Raw genomic sequence first — 15,154 nt, forward strand, 5'->3', positions numbered from 1 at the left:
AACCAGGATCTTTAAAGATAGAACTTTGCTTGGTAATCTTACTTATTCAAGTGTTCATGATGTGTGGCCTCCGTAACAATTTATTAAATAATCTTCCTGTCTCCCGCAATGTATAAAGTACTATGAGTTGTCTTGGCTAAGCCAGAAGAGTTCAGTGTATTAAGTACTTTCCAAGTGCTCAGAACATATTTGCATCATTTGAATGACCAAATTTTTCTTTCGTATACATGCGAATCTCGCAGGTAGGTAACGTTACGTTATTCTTCTCATTTGAAATTCATGAAACTGTTGATCATTCTTTCGGCTGGCCCTCTGAGTCTGGGCCCTAGGCCTCCCATCCTCGCTTGATCACGGTACGCTGTGGGGCATCTTTTCTAACTTTGGTTTCTGGCTCTTCATAGGCTTGGTGTTCCTCTCATCCACTTAAATTCATGTAACAGAGAAAAGGGAGGTCTCTGAGGCCTCTCCACAGCCTGGTCACACGGGGCTATTAGAGGAGGGGGACCGTCTCAGGTCTTCTGGAAACCAGGTCACTTCTGAGAGGGAAAGGGCTTCTCACTACTAACAAAGTTGGCACAATAGGCCCAACAGACACAGTCTCTGGAGTCCGGGACACAGCGACTCATGGCAGACTTCGGGAGATCTCTCCAAAGCCTGGAGATCTGATACCACCATGCCAACATCTTTCTTTGGCAGGAGACACAAGGGAAATCGCTCCCTGTCCCTCCTGTTTATTGTTCTAAGCTTGGCCCTGCAGGGAGCTCAGTGTCTCTTCCAGAAAGAGAGACTACATGACGGAACAAAGGAAGAGACCATGCCTTGCTTGCCCAAGCCCCTGAGAGGAGTTCCTCATGGGTCTAGAAAGTGTCCTCGTGCACTCTCTGTAATATTTCTATCAAAGAAGGGAATGACTGGAATGCTGTCTGAAAGTGCGGAGGGCTTTCCAGCACGGAATGGCCCCAAGGGAGTAAAAGAATTGTCACAGGATGGGATCACTGGCCCAGGAGTTCTGCCCTGGGGAGCCTGGGAGGAGGGGCATGGGCATCACATGGCCTCCCCTGGGAAGCAGCCCCCAAACTCCCTTTCACCACTGGCTCTGGAGGGTTGACACTTGCCCTTCTCCCCACATGTCTACTCCTAGGACCAAGGGAGCCAAAGCAGCTCAGGGTCCCAGACTGGGCAGACCTCAGTGACCCCACCTTTTCCAGGGAATGATTTGTGTGGGGAATGTCCAAATGCTGCTCAGCATTGCCCTGGATAAGAACCACAGGGACAGAGGGAACCTTTGACAGTTGTCTGCCCTACACCTCTCATCTCATTGTACCTACAGGAATTCAAATAAGACCCAGCCTCCCCTTTACAATGTCCTACCCATAACTCCTCTAGTCTTGTGACAATTCAGAAGTCCGCCTCCTGCTTCTGCTCTGGGTTCCTGGTGGAGCTCGCGTCCTACCTCCTTCCTGGCTACTACTTAGCATCTTCCAACCTCTGGGCTGTCCAGTCTCCATGATTTGCTTGCATCAGCCCTGGAGGCACTTGTCTTGCATCTGAAATGCCTGCTCATTTTGCTTGTCTCCAGGATGCACCCCAGGCCACACCCCTGAGCTAGCACTCCCTGGGCTGGGCCTTCCTGGCCCTCCTTCCTTAGGCTTCCAGCCCGGGGCCCCAGGTCAGTGTGACACGGACCAGGTCAGTCCTCTGGACCCCCCATCATTGCTACCACATCACACATGCACCATCCTCTCTTCTCCAGGGAAATCCGATGACCTCTAAACTTCCCCTTTCACAAACAGGGGTAGGGAAGGGGTAGGTGAGTGGACGAGGGCCTCCATCCCACTGATACCGTCTGCATGCAATTTCTTCCCACCATAATCCTCCTAAACTCACCTAGTAAAGCCCAGTCCTGCTTTTCCAACTGAAACAGCTGTTCTGTATGTTCGCAACCTCCCAGATTTCTTGCGCTGCATCCAACTTTCTCTGCATCCTTCCTGAATCTGCTATTCTCATAATTTAGCAGCCAGTGGGCGATTTCCTGATCATTTTTAGGATATATTATTTCTCCGTGACATTGTAGCAAATGTCTACAAAGAAATTCAATGTTCCTGGACCAGCGTGTCCTCCATTAAAGCCTGCCATTAGGAGCTCCCCCAGCAACTGATCATGAATACACTCCAGTCTGAAGGACTCCCTTTTCCAGCGTCCAGGCCACCCCACTGGGTGCTGGAAGCTTTATTTTCCTGGTTGTTGGTCCTTCCAGTCCTTCTCCTGCTCCCTGGCGTCCCAGCTTAATCCTTATCTTTTCCTTCAATGGAGACTGTTTGTTCTTCCATTGGCCTTGTATGGTCTCATTCTTTAGACAATCAAATCCCTTTTCTAATATTGATCACTCTTCACACCCATTGTCAATACATTACTGTGTGATGAAGGAACCCTTTCCTCACCAAGAGTGAGACTGAAAACAGGCAGAAAACCCCACGTTTGCTACATTCCCAGAAGCTGCCCGATTGCACAACCTGGGAAATTAGATGGACATGAAGAAAGAGGCCAATATTCTGGATGCTGTGTTCTGGCCAAGGGGAATTTCCCAAATCTCAGTGTTTTGCTTCAAACCTGGCTTCCCCTTCATTCCCCTAGCAAAGCGTCAGTATATATACTGTGGGCACCCCTAGCAGGCAGGAGGGGCAGGCAGCTCAGCTTCACCAGGAGCCTCCTTGGGAAGCAACAGCCAAAGGTGAGGTACTAGAACTTTCCAACACGATTTCTCTTTGCAGACTCCCGTTCCCCACGGCATTCCTGCGCTATGTCCCAGCTCTCTGCTTCCTTCCTGCATCTCCTAGCCTGACAATTAGGATTCAGCAGATGTGAATACTTTCTGGGACTGGGATTTAGTCGTGCACTTCCTCGGTGAGAGCTCAGGGATGGGTAGAGCAGGCATTTTGCAAAGGTTTGTGCATTGTTTCACTCATCTCATTCGACAGACTGGTATATGGTCACAAAATGCCCAGATGCTTCTTTGGAAGCTTTCTGTACAGTGAGTGTCAGGGCCCACAGGTGATGCCTGAAAGGGAAAGTGGTTTATATTAGAAGCGCAGTGCAGTCTCTCATACTGGGATTCCAATGAGGCAAGTGGAAACGGACACGTGGACCCTCTGGAATTCTCTCTATGTATCTACGTATCACCTGCCTAATATATTTATATGCACTGTCTACTTCTTTCTACATATAATACATACACATATATGTACATACACGGGTATATATGTACACATATGTGTGTGTGTGTATATGTGTATAGATCTACAGATATAGATACTATTGAGTGTGGCTTAGTTTTGGAATACAAGAACGGGTCAACATTAGTCCCCGAAAAAACCAATCCAAAGCAAAACTAAACAGCTATCATCTTTGTGTGTCTCTTTGACTCTGCAGCAGGATGAAGCTTTTCCTGGGCATCCTCTTGTGCTCCCTGGTCCTGGGCGTCAGCAGCCAAAGGTGGTTAACCTTCCTCAGGGAAGCTGGTCAAGGTAAGGCCCAAAGCATGGGGGTCAGGGGGAGGCCGCACCTGGCCTCCCTCCAGGATTCCCCAGAGCAGAGGCCACAACCACACAGGGCAAAGGCCGCAGGTGGGACGCGAAGAAGCATGGTTTTCAAGATAGCAGTTTCCCAGGCTTTCTATTTCTTGATTTTTTAAGTGAACTGTATCTGACATATAACGTCGTGTATGTTTAAGGTGTATGTCGTGTTAATTTGATGCATTCCTATATTCAATCTGATTGCCTTTGTAGCTATAATTAGCACCTCTCTCATGTTACATAATTTCCCTTTCCTTTTAGTCATTGAAATACTTCAATTCTAGGCTATAGCACGTTTGATAATTATGATACAATATTGTTTGGTGCTCATTATACTGTGCCTTAAGTCTCTAGGGCTTACTTACTGCGTGTGGCTTTTCCCCTTAAACCACAGGTGTCCTATCCTTCCACCCCTGGCTTTTCTGGGCGGCAGTGCACTCTTCCATGGAGATCCCCAGGCTGGAGGTCACATAAAGTTTGGGCCCCAACTTGCAGCAGGAGCAGGAAGAGATAGATGTGGGGTCCACGGTGCCTGCTCCCTTCTTACAAGTGGGAGTCGAGTGCCGCCTAGTGGGAAGGCAGGGACAGCTCATGGCTGGGTCTCAGGCAGCCAGGAAGGGGTGCCTCAAACTTGTGCACTTAGTCATCCCATCCAAGATGAACGGAGCTTGGCCCGTGCTAGGCACTGTTCTAAGAGCTTCACGTGGATGGATGAACTGGTTTTCATCCTCAGGTTTTAATCTGTGATCCTGCGATGTAGGCACCATCATCCCTTAACAGAGAACCTGAGGCACAAAGAGATGAAGCGTCTGACAAAGTCCTCAAGCAGAGCAGGGTTCACCCCAGTGGTGGAGCCCCCCCAGACTTTGCTAGGACAGGACTGTCCTGCCTCCCACAGCAGAGAGCGCATGGCCGACTGCGGGGTTTGGGAACACACAACCCTCTTGTTTATCTGAGTGAATGGCAGAGAGTCAGGCTGTGGGAGAGGCGCAAGGCCACTCTGCAGAGCTCCTCTCCCCGCAACGAAAGGCACAAGGATTCCATGATGCTGGTTCTGCGGGCCTGAGACCTGGCTGCGCAGGAGAGCAAGAGACATGCGCCTCAGTAGTCAGACTCAGCGGCAAGATTTGTGTATTTCACAAAATCATTTCTTTTCTTTTTCTTTTTCTGTGAGAGTCACTGATGACTGTTTTAAGAGTTTGCTGTCACTCCTTTCTAAATTCTCACAGGCACCACTACAAATGTGTTTCCATCTTTAGGTCAAGGTTTTTCAAAGGGTTGTTCTAGGACCGCGTGCATGAGAATCGCCTGGGGTTTGGGGTGCTTTGTGAAATGCAGATGCTGGGTGCACACACACCCCTCTGCTGAATCATCATTTTGGGGCTGAGCCTGAAATCTGGCCTTTACCAAGCACCCCAGTGGCTTTTTGTGCCCACTCAAGCTTGGGAACCACTGCCTCCAGTTTTGCCCCCACAAGGGACCAGTATGTCAGGCATTTTGGAAGGACTTCGTAAGCAAGGGGCCTCCAGCCATCTATTTAAATCTATAACTTGGAGGGAGTAGGACAGTAAGAATGCTCTTTCTAAACACCAGAAATAATAAATGCATAAAATGGACATAAGGGATCGCATGGATATTAAACTAGGATTACAACTTGACAGTAGATTTTTCTCTTTTGCTTATTAAGTTACTTTTTGAAAGTCTTCATCTTCTTGTAGCCTGATCAGATTCCTTCAGTCAGTAACTCTCTGATCTTCCTCTGAGCCTAGTCCCTTTACTGTTTTTGTCCCAGCCTTCCTAAGGCCCAGAGAAGTGATAGCATAGTGAGCACCTACAACCTTCTAGAAGTTACATGTGTATTTTCTCAGTTTGTCTGCATAACCACTGTGTAGAGGGCAATACTCTTCAGTTTCTTGGGGAGAACGCTGAACTTTAGAGCTGGGGTAGTTGCCCTTTCTCTGCATTTGATGACCCCGTTTCTGTGAAGCTCTCTTGGGAGAATTCACCTTTATCACCTGATGATTGAGTTCTGACAGTCTCCTGGTGCCACATATGCCCCAGACATTCGGATGTACACAGAACTGAGCTGTCTTCACGCTGCCCACAGCGCTGAATCGCTCCCCTTGACTAGGTTGGGAGCCCTCTGGGTCAGCAGCCTCCCTCAGACTTGCCTTTGTCCTCACGCCCCAGTCAGAGGGTTCCCTGCCCTTTCCAGGTAGAGGTTCATTGCACAACGAAGCATCCCTTAAAGACCATCCCCCTCTTGTTCATACACATCACACACAGCCAAACACCAAGTAGTAACAGTACTTAGAATGGAATCAAAGAGAATAAAACTTGCACCCGGTGTGATTCTCCTAACATTAACCCAGGGGAGTGAAAAGTAAAGGAATATGTATCTCAGCCAGTATAATCTCAAAGGTTTTTGTCAAAAGGCTGAAATCTTAGAATCATTGGGAGGAAAACTTTTCTCTATTTTGCCAAGAGATGATCACTTTCATTTTCTTTCCTTTCCAGGGGCTAGAGACATGTTGAGAGCTTACTCTGACATGAGAGAAGCCAATTACAAAAATTCAGACAAATATTTCCATGCCCGGGGAAACTATGATGCTGCACAAAGGGGCCCTGGGGGTGCCTGGGCTGCTAAAGTGATCAGGTAACATAGCTCCTGGGTTTGGAGGGATGGGTGAGCTGAGCATGCCAAGCTGTGATTTCTACCCTCCCCCATGGGTGCTGGTTCCCCAGCACAAGGGGATCTGCCAGGCTGAGTTTGGCTGTACCCAGAAATGATCAGTGTTTTAGCATCTCTAAACTTGGCTTCTTGTAGATTCATTAGTTTCTTGGAAAGAGGAGAGATAGGAAGGGTGGAGGTGTTGTTCATCAGCCCCTGATTAATCTCTTACCTGCTTTCCTCTATTCTAGCGATGCCAGAGAGAATTCTCAGAGAGTCACAGACCTTTTTAAGTTTGGAGACAGCGGCCACGGAGTGGAGGACTCAAAGGCTGACCAGGCTGCCAATGAATGGGGCCGGAGTGGCAAGGACCCCAACCACTTCCGACCCCCTGGCCTGCCTGACAAGTACTGAGCTTCCTCTTTGTTCTGCCCTCAGGAGTTGGGCTGTGAGTCCCCTGAGAGCAGGGACACCCAGTCACTGAGTTCTCTGTCCCCGGAGGCTGGTGGAGGACACCCAATAGGTGTCTAATAAATGCTTGAAGAGATTGACTGTTGAAAAATGTGTGTTACTCAGTTTTGGGTGTAAGGACTGCTCGTTTGTTCCCCATGGGAGATGGATGGACACCCCCGTGTGGGCGGAGCCCGGGCCCCCGGGTTTTGTGTAGGGGGACCATCTCAGCATGACACAGGAGAGACGGCTCGCACTCACCCCTCCCCGATCAGACTCGCTCCCCTGTCCAGGCCTCTCTGGTTGCACGGGTGCTATTTCCAGCTCCTTCCGTGTCCAGGCCCCTCACTGCCATCCGTGGGGTCCTCTTACCTTCTCTGTCCTCAGCGTCTGGTTCCCTTTGTTTTGGTTCTCAGTGGTCTCTGTCCCTGGGGGCATGGGACCCAGCCGTGGGAGGACGGGACTGTGGCATCCAGCTCCGGCCACTGCCACCTTGATCTTCTGTTGTTTTCTCAGCACCTCCAAATCCAATGAAAACCAATTTCTGTCCCTGCCATCTGAGGAACGGGTCCAAGGCAGTTTTTCTCCACCTTATTTTTTTTTTTTTAATTTTTTATTCCTATGTTAATCCCCATACATTACATCATTAGTTTTAGATGAAGTGTTCCATGATTCATTGTTTGTGCACAACACCCAGTTCTCCATGCAGAATGTGCCCTCCTCAATACCCACCACCAGGCTAACCCATCCTCCCACCCCCCTCCCCTCTAGAACCCTCAGTTTGTTTTTCAGACTCCATCATCTCTCATGCTTCGTCTACCCCTCCGATTTCCCCCGCTTCATTCTTCCCCTCCCACTACCTTCTTCTTCTTCTTCTTTTTTTTTTCTTAACATGTATTCCATTATTTGTTTCAGAGGTACAGATCTGTGATTCATCAGTCTTACACAGTTCACAGCGATCACCATAGCACATACCGTCCCCAGTGTCTATCACCCAGTCACCCCATCCCTCCCACCCCACCCCCCACTCCAGCAACCCTCAGTTTGTTTCCTGCAATTAAGAATTCCTCATATCAGTGAGATCATGTGATACATGTCTTTCTCTGTTTGACTTATTTCACTCAACATAATACCCTCCAGTTCCATCCTCGTCGTTGCAATTTCTCCACCTTATTTGCACTGCTCTACAAAAGCTCCCGGGAACAAAACATGTCAGGAAATGGTGGCTTAGTGACATCAGCAACATCTGGCGAGTTTTGTTGTCACCTCAGTGGGGGCCTTCTTGTTCATCAACTTTGACTTGTGGCACCCAGCAAACTTTCTCTGCCAAGCAAAGGACCATGGCCACACACTTTCTAACAAGACCTTAATGGCAGCCTTGTGAGGGCCCGTCCTGAATTATCCTTCGTTTTTATCCCTTAGTAGCCAATCTTCTGCAACTATATAATAATTCTTTATGTTAACCAGCCCCTCCAAATTACTGCCTGGTTTCTGTCTCCTGACTGGCCCCTCACCAATAACGGGGTCTCCAGTCTGCCAGGGCGTCTAGGGTCTGCATGGGCTCTCCCGTTTGATACCCACAGCACGGCAGATAAGACCTCTCACACTGTCTCCGCCTCTTACTCTCAGCATGCTGAGGCCTCTCCAAGTGTTTTGTTGCTATTTCTAGACTTCTCTTTGTCCCCATCTGTTCACTGCCCAGTCACCTGTGTCCTGTCCCCTTCTCTGCCTCTGTGCCTTGTCCCTCAGTGGCCCCTCTCCATTAGTCTTTGGGAAGCCTAATCCCAGGGGTTCTGGCATCTGATGTCTTGGCCTCCCCAACACCAGCCCCTGTCCCTGCTGACATTTTTATATATTTTTAAAAGATTTTATTTATTTATTTGACAGAGAGAGACACAGCGAGAGAGGGAACACAAGCAGGGGGAGGGGGAGAGGGAGAAGCAGGCTTCCCGCTGAGCAGGGAGCCCGATGCGGGGCTCGATCCCAGGACCCTGGGATCATGACCCGAGCCGAAGGCAGACGCTTAACTGACTGAGCCACCCAGGCGTCCCCCTGATGACATTTTTAATCAGTTCCTTTTGCTCCTACCTGAGGAATGGCTCTCACAGTAGTTTCTCTCATCTTTATTCCTACTGTCCTTGAACTCAGATCCCGAAAGAAGTTCTACTTCCTCAAACAACCTTCCTAGTAGCCCCAGCACTACATTCTGGGACAGAGTTTGGGGCTCTCACAGAGCTTTCATTTGCACCTGCTGGCTCATCTTCACCTCATCCCCTCTGTTCCTTTCACGTGTCAGCTCCCCTGATAGATTTCAAGCCTAAGATAACTCCTCTAACTCACATGCAAACAAAATCATAAAATACTTTCATTCTATTTTCTACATGACTTTTCTTTTGACAAGGTCTACTGTTCGAGAGAGGAAGCCAGATATGTACGTAGACACAACGCAATTTAGTAAGAGCCTCCACCGAGGCCCACATTGGAGGCAATCCCAGCTCTGCTGGGGTGTGGAAGGCTAGCGTATATGAATTAATTAGAGTAGCTGCCATTTTCTTTGTTTGCAGATGCCAAACTGTGCTCTACACTGTATGGACCTTATCTGATGTAAGCCACAGAGTCTTTGCAGTTCTCAGCTGGAGAGGGACACGATTAGGACCATGTCCGGGGTGGCACACGGAATGGGAGCAGAGCCAGGACCGCAGGCTGATGGTCTGCCTCCAGGACCTGGGGTGTGCTCTACAAGGCCAAGAGCTTCAGCAGGGGGCCTCTCTCTCCTTCCCGAACCTCCGGCGCTAGGGGCAAACGGCCAGGAGAGCACTTACAATCAATCGGGAGGTGCCCGCCGTGCTTAAGGACAGGCACCACGTCCTGCACATCCCTGGAGGCGCTCCGCCTCGCACGGTCCAGGCACTCATCAACGGCTTCCCCGGGAAATGACCACATCCGACACCCGGACTCAGCCCGCCTCACTCAACTCTCGCACCTTTTCCTCTTCCTCCTACCAGTCTGACTTGTTGAAAGAGCCACCCATCTACACGATTCCTCCCTTCTGACTCACACCTGAATCCGCTCCAGCCTGGCCCGTCCCCAGCACTCCAGCAATGCAACTCTTGTCCACCGAGGACCTCCGTGTTGCCCCAAGCAAGTGACATATCCCTCCTTGTCCCAGTAGGCCTCTGAGCGACGTTCAGCACACCTGCCTTCCCCCGCTTTCTTGAAAGATGCTCTCAATTGCCTTCATGATATCACGTGCTCCTTCATTATATCACACCTCCATGGCTCTCCAGCCAGTCTTCCCTCAGTCCCACCAACAAGTCAAGCTCCAATTTGCCACAGCGTGTTTGCCTAGAACACTGGATCCATCTGCTCTTCACATGGCTGCTTCCTTCTCATCCTGTGTGTCTCACGTGAAATCGCTCTTCAGAGAGGCCTTCTCTGGCTGCTCGGAGTTGCCTACCGTGCCTATTCTTTCCTTCCTATTACTAATATGCAGGATGTTCTTTTTCACTTCTTGGTTTCCATTTTTCTGTTACTGTTTTGTTTTTGTTTTCTTGGTCCCCATCTTCCATCCTAGGCTGTAACAATTTCTGCCTTATTTAGCTTTAAATATCTGGCACTAAGCCAAGTATCTGGTACATAATAGAACCTCAAGACTTAAATGAACGAATGGTTGAAATAATTTATTTTTTAACTAATTAGTCAAAAGTCGGGGATGAGGTCAAGGTCACAGATGATGGGTTAACCTGAAAAGGAGGAAGGAGTTGCTCCTGAGAAAGGAAGGTAAAGAGAATGCAGTCAGGAGGTGCAGAACATTTGAGAGGGAGGACGAGGAACCTGAGGGAGTTCACGTGTACCTGCTATCGTACATTATTGTCCCCAGGACCCATCACGAAGGGCAAAAAGCAGGTCTACTTTGTTGTATGTCATCCTCGTTATGCGGAGTACCTACCACAGCTCCTGGCACATAGTAGATGCTCAGTAAACACTGAGTGAATGAATGAAACAGGAAGAAAAGTAGTCTGCAGAGGATGACGGGCCTGGGAGCAGCGTTCGGGACTTGTGGAGGATATTTGATATTTGATACAGGTTTTGGTCTGCAGAACGTGGTAATGTTTCTCTTAAAGATGAATATCCAAATCTATAGCAAAATCTCTAATAAAGTACCATCTAAACTGACATAATCTCACTTTATCATAGAAAAAATAATTTTCTCTGGCAATACTTTGCAAGCTTTCTCATTAGAAATAAAAATTATGACTCCCAGTGATGACTTACGTCAACTTGGCTAGGCTGAACTAAGCCCTCACAGCTCCCTCTGTGAGACCGGTTGGATGGGCCTGGCTCTCACATTAGTGGATCAGTAGGGCTAATAGTGAGTGAAGGCACTAACACTTCCTTGCCTTCATGCCTGGACTCATGAATTGTGGCTACGAGAGAAACAGTAGCATATATCGGACACCGATTTAAAGCACATATCATATGGGGAGGGAGGCACTGCCTTATCCCTGCAAGGTGTTGCTACCTAGCTAGTACTGTAGCTGAGTCTTCAAAAGGTTACTCTAGCAGTCTATCCAGCCAGCTACTTCAAGATAATAGGGAACATGGCTAAACCAGTGAATTCCATGAGGATAGCCCCACTGCCACGTTTCATTTGTTGCAAAATTAGTTCCTTAGTCAGGAGTAATACTGTGTAAAAGAAATACCATGATGGTGGATAAGGCATTCTGTAAGTCCAGACTTCGGCAGAAGCATTGCATGCTGGGGAGACAAATCTGTTTTCATTGTGTCTGTTCCATTACGGAAAAGCATTGTCCCTTCCATGATGGAAGTAGCAGCATTATTCAAAATATCCAAGAAGTGGAAGCAACTCAAGTATTTATCAATTAATGAGTGTTTAAACAAAATGTGGTATATTCATACAGTGGAATGGTATTCAGCCATAATAGGAATAAAGTACTAATACATGCTACATGGATGAAATGTAGGCTTGAAAACATTAAATAAAAGCCAGACACAAAAGGCAATATATTATGTGATTTTATTTGTATGAAATGTCCAGAAATGACAAGCCCAGAGACAGAAAGATTAGTGGCTGCCATGGCCTAGAAGGAGGGGTAATAGGGAGTGACTGCTAAGAGTATGAAGTTTCTTTTTGGCATGATGGAAAAGTTCTGGAATTGCACAGAGGTGAAGACTGCACAACCTTGTGACTATACTAGGAACCCTTGAACTGAGTACTTAGGGTGAATTTTATGGTATGTGAACTGTATCTCAACTAAAAAATTGTTATGAGGAAAAAAATGTAAGTAACAGACTAGGGTCCAGGGGGGGAAAAGGAGAGAACATTCATCAAACAATGTGCATCGCACACATAAAATGGAACACTAGGCAGTCATTTCAGATAATATCCATGTTACACACGGGAGTTTTTAAAAATTGTTTAGTATTGGGACACCTGGGTGGCTCAGTCGCTTAAGCATCTGCCTTCAGCTCAGGTCATGATCCCAGGGTCCTGGGTTCGAGTCCCACCATCGGGCTCCTGGCTCAGTGGGAGCCTGCTTCTCTCTCTCCTCCCTGCTCATGCTCTCTTCTCACTATCTCTGTCTGTCTCTAAAAAAAAAAAAAAAAAAAAAAAAAAATATTGTTTGGTATTATCTTGATAAGACAACAAAAGAATCTGTTGTTTATCTTATGCACAGGGAATTTTCTAAAAAATATTACCATCTCCATATGAAAAAAAGAAAAGCAAAACTCTCGCTATGTTTAGTGTGAAATAAAAATATGTTTTGGTTAAAAAACAAAAACCAGGATTACAGGGATTGGCCAGAAGAATATCTGAATAATAGTACAAGTCATAATGGCTAATATTTATTGAGCTCTAATTCTAGTCCCAGTCGGCCACAACTCTATGGTGTAGATTTTTTTTTCAGATGAGGACACGGGGGGACAAAGAGATTGAGTAAGTTGCTCAAGGTCACAGATATCACTGGTAAAGCCAAGATCTGAACACAGGCAGGCCGACTTGAGGCTCCTCCCTTAAGCTACACCACTACTTCCTTGGGCAGTATTAATAAATAATAGTAAGACTCCCCAGTTCTCTGATGGAGACTTACAGTTAATAAGCCAGGCAGAGAAAAGCCTCCACTGCTGACAGAATCGTTTCGGGGAGAAACGGAAATGTTTCTGGTCTAGGCAAGACCTAGCCCGGTTTGTGGGCAGGTTAGCAGCAAGGTTGCATAGAAAGCCCCAGCCTGTTCACAGCTTGGACTCTGCCTGGCATTTGGGCCACCATCTGTATGGGCCCTGGGCCCTGTGGATCTCACTATTGGGTAAGTGTGGACGTGCCATTCTCCCCTGTACCCCAGGTTATAGTTGGAGGGCTGCCTGGAGGTTAGAGATTGAGGATCCTTCAGTACTTTTTATACAAGGACCTTGACTTGAATAACAGATTAAGTCTACGTGGTTAGGGGATCCAAGGAATATCTGAGCCACAAGGTCCCCAGTGGGGCAAAGTTTCAAGGGCAGTAGGAAGCAAGTTTTTGTTGGCTCAAGCTTGCCTCCAAACATCGAAGCTGAACTCGGGCCAGCCTGGGCTGCACTGCTTTGGCTGCTTCTCCTCCACAGTCCCCAAGGTCGTAAAGGCTGTTCTAGTCGGGCACCCGCTAGCATTGGAGGGGGGCAACCAGAGAGCCTGAGCTGGTGTTTGACACAGTCGGAGGCACACTTCACAGAAGGCTTTCTCCAAAATTATTTAAGCCTAAATAAACTGAGGACAGAACCAGCTGTGACTGGCTCTACTTCACTTCCTTTAATTAGAGTAAAGCTCACTTGTAACAAAAATTCAGAGGCTTGGGCGCCTGGGTGGCTCAGTCATTAAGCGTCTGCCTTCAGCTCAGGTCAGGATCCCAGGGTCCTGGGATCGAGCCCCATGTCAGGCGTCCTTGCTCAGCGGGGAGTCTGCTTCTCTCTCTCCCACTCCCCCTGCTTGGGTTCTCTCTCTCACTGTGTCTCTGTCAAATAAATAAAATCTTTTAAAAAAAAATTCAGAAGTTTAAGGAATACAAAAATTTATGTTTCGCTTAATGTGGCAAGTAATCCACTTGCCAGGGGCCTTGGCTCCTTCCAAGTTGCTGCTTTACCAGACTTTAGACTGAGCCTTGCTACCCAGAGGGTGATCCAAGGAAGCATCACCTGGAAACCTGTTGGAAACGTAAAATCTTAGGCTCCACCTCAGATCTCCTGTGGCAGCCGGAGCCAGTTACTTAACATGTGGGTCCCAATGCAAAATAAAAATGTGGAGATCCTTGTTCAGAAATTATTAAAAATTCCAAGATGGTGGTGGGACGCCTGGGTGGCTCAGTCGGTTAAGCGTCTGCCTTCGGCTCGGGTCATGATCCCAGGGTCCTGGGATCAAGCCCCGCATCGGGCTTCCTGCTCAGCAAGGAGCCTGCTTCTTCCTCTCCCTCTGCTTGTGCTCTCTCTCTCTCAAATATATACATAAATAAAATCTTTAAAAAAAATACTTAAAAAAAACAAACAAACCTGACACTAAGTCACTAAACCCAGGCTTTACCTATGGATAACAGGTATAAATATTGCCCACATCACTAGAGGGAAACATCAATTTGAATATTCACATTGATTCAGAGTTGCCCGTCTGGAAAAATGTATTACTTGGGCAAGATGGGAAAAACACTATCTGGGAAAACATTGTCTGTACTTAGGACACAGTGGTGCCAGTCTGTATTTTTCTAAGCCCTCTGGAAAGAATTACCAAGTAGGAATTTTTCCAGGCTGCTTCTGTGATCTGTATTTGATCCATTAGACCAGGGCTGACTGGAAACTCCAGACTCCACACAGCAGCACTGGGTTCCAACTCTGTAGTGTTATTCAGGAAGTTTAGGGGTATGCAGATTTCTTCTAAATGAAGGGTTAGGAAAAGCTCTGACCCCACTCTAAAGTTACTGTTTCCTGGTGCGAAGAGAGATTTCAGCCCCTTGTTTATGTTATCTGTAAAATAACCCAAATTGACATGTGGAATCTGAAGGCACCGAACCCCAATGGGATTTAGCAGGTGGGGGACTGGGGCGAAGGACACTTCAGGGTTTAAGCAGGGGTCCAACCAGAGGCCCACATGCAGAGTGTATCCACGAAACAGAGAATCCAGGATGAGAGACAAACTCTCGAACTGAGGAACTGAATTTGGAAACAAGTCAGAGAGGGCCTTCAATGACAAGCTCAAGGATTCGGGCTTTATTCTGAAAGCAGAGGGGAGCCACCGAAAGTTTCTGATTGGGAAGAGGTGTGACTAAGGCCGTGCCTCAAAAGGACAAGAACTCTGGCAGTGGACCTCTCATTAACTTCCCATGAGACCAAGACGGGTTTATCTGTAAACCAGGGTCACTCTCTACCTAAATCTAGCAACAATGTGGGGGTAGGAGGCCGGCTGAGGATTGTATTA

At 47.7% G+C, this 15,154-nt stretch overlaps 1 protein-coding gene across 1 annotated transcript; it reads left to right on the forward strand.

Moving 5' to 3' along the window:
- The first annotated feature begins 2,658 nt into the window (after positions 1-2,658).
- Positions 2,659-6,805, forward strand: LOC135362353 (serum amyloid A-2 protein-like). The gene is made up of 4 exons (XM_064576775.1): positions 2,659-2,731; positions 3,430-3,524; positions 6,090-6,228; positions 6,495-6,805. The coding sequence occupies exons 2-4, from the start codon at positions 3,434-3,436 to the stop codon at positions 6,655-6,657; spliced, it is 393 nt and encodes a 130-aa protein (XP_064432845.1). The 5' UTR covers positions 2,659-2,731; positions 3,430-3,433; the 3' UTR covers positions 6,658-6,805.
- The last annotated feature ends 8,349 nt before the right edge of the window (positions 6,806-15,154 follow it).

Source organism: Mirounga angustirostris, unplaced genomic scaffold (genome assembly GCF_029215605.1).
Source record: "Mirounga angustirostris isolate CCGP_5_RB_7025 unplaced genomic scaffold, mMirAng1.0.hap1 SCAF_13, whole genome shotgun sequence".
Lineage (NCBI taxonomy): Eukaryota > Metazoa > Chordata > Mammalia > Carnivora > Phocidae > Mirounga > Mirounga angustirostris.

Bases quoted from the DNA above. Each gene is read 5' to 3' on its own strand.
- LOC135362353 (XM_064576775.1), top strand. From the start codon at position 3,434: ATGAAGCTTTTCCTGGGCATCCTCTTGTGCTCCCTGGTCCTGGGCGTC. The intron at 3,525-6,089 runs GTAAGGCCCAAA...TTTCCTTTCCAG, and splicing joins CCTCAGGGAAGCTGGTCAAG to GGGCTAGAGACATGTTGAGA. The intron at 6,229-6,494 runs GTAACATAGCTC...CCTCTATTCTAG, and splicing joins TGGGCTGCTAAAGTGATCAG to CGATGCCAGAGAGAATTCTC.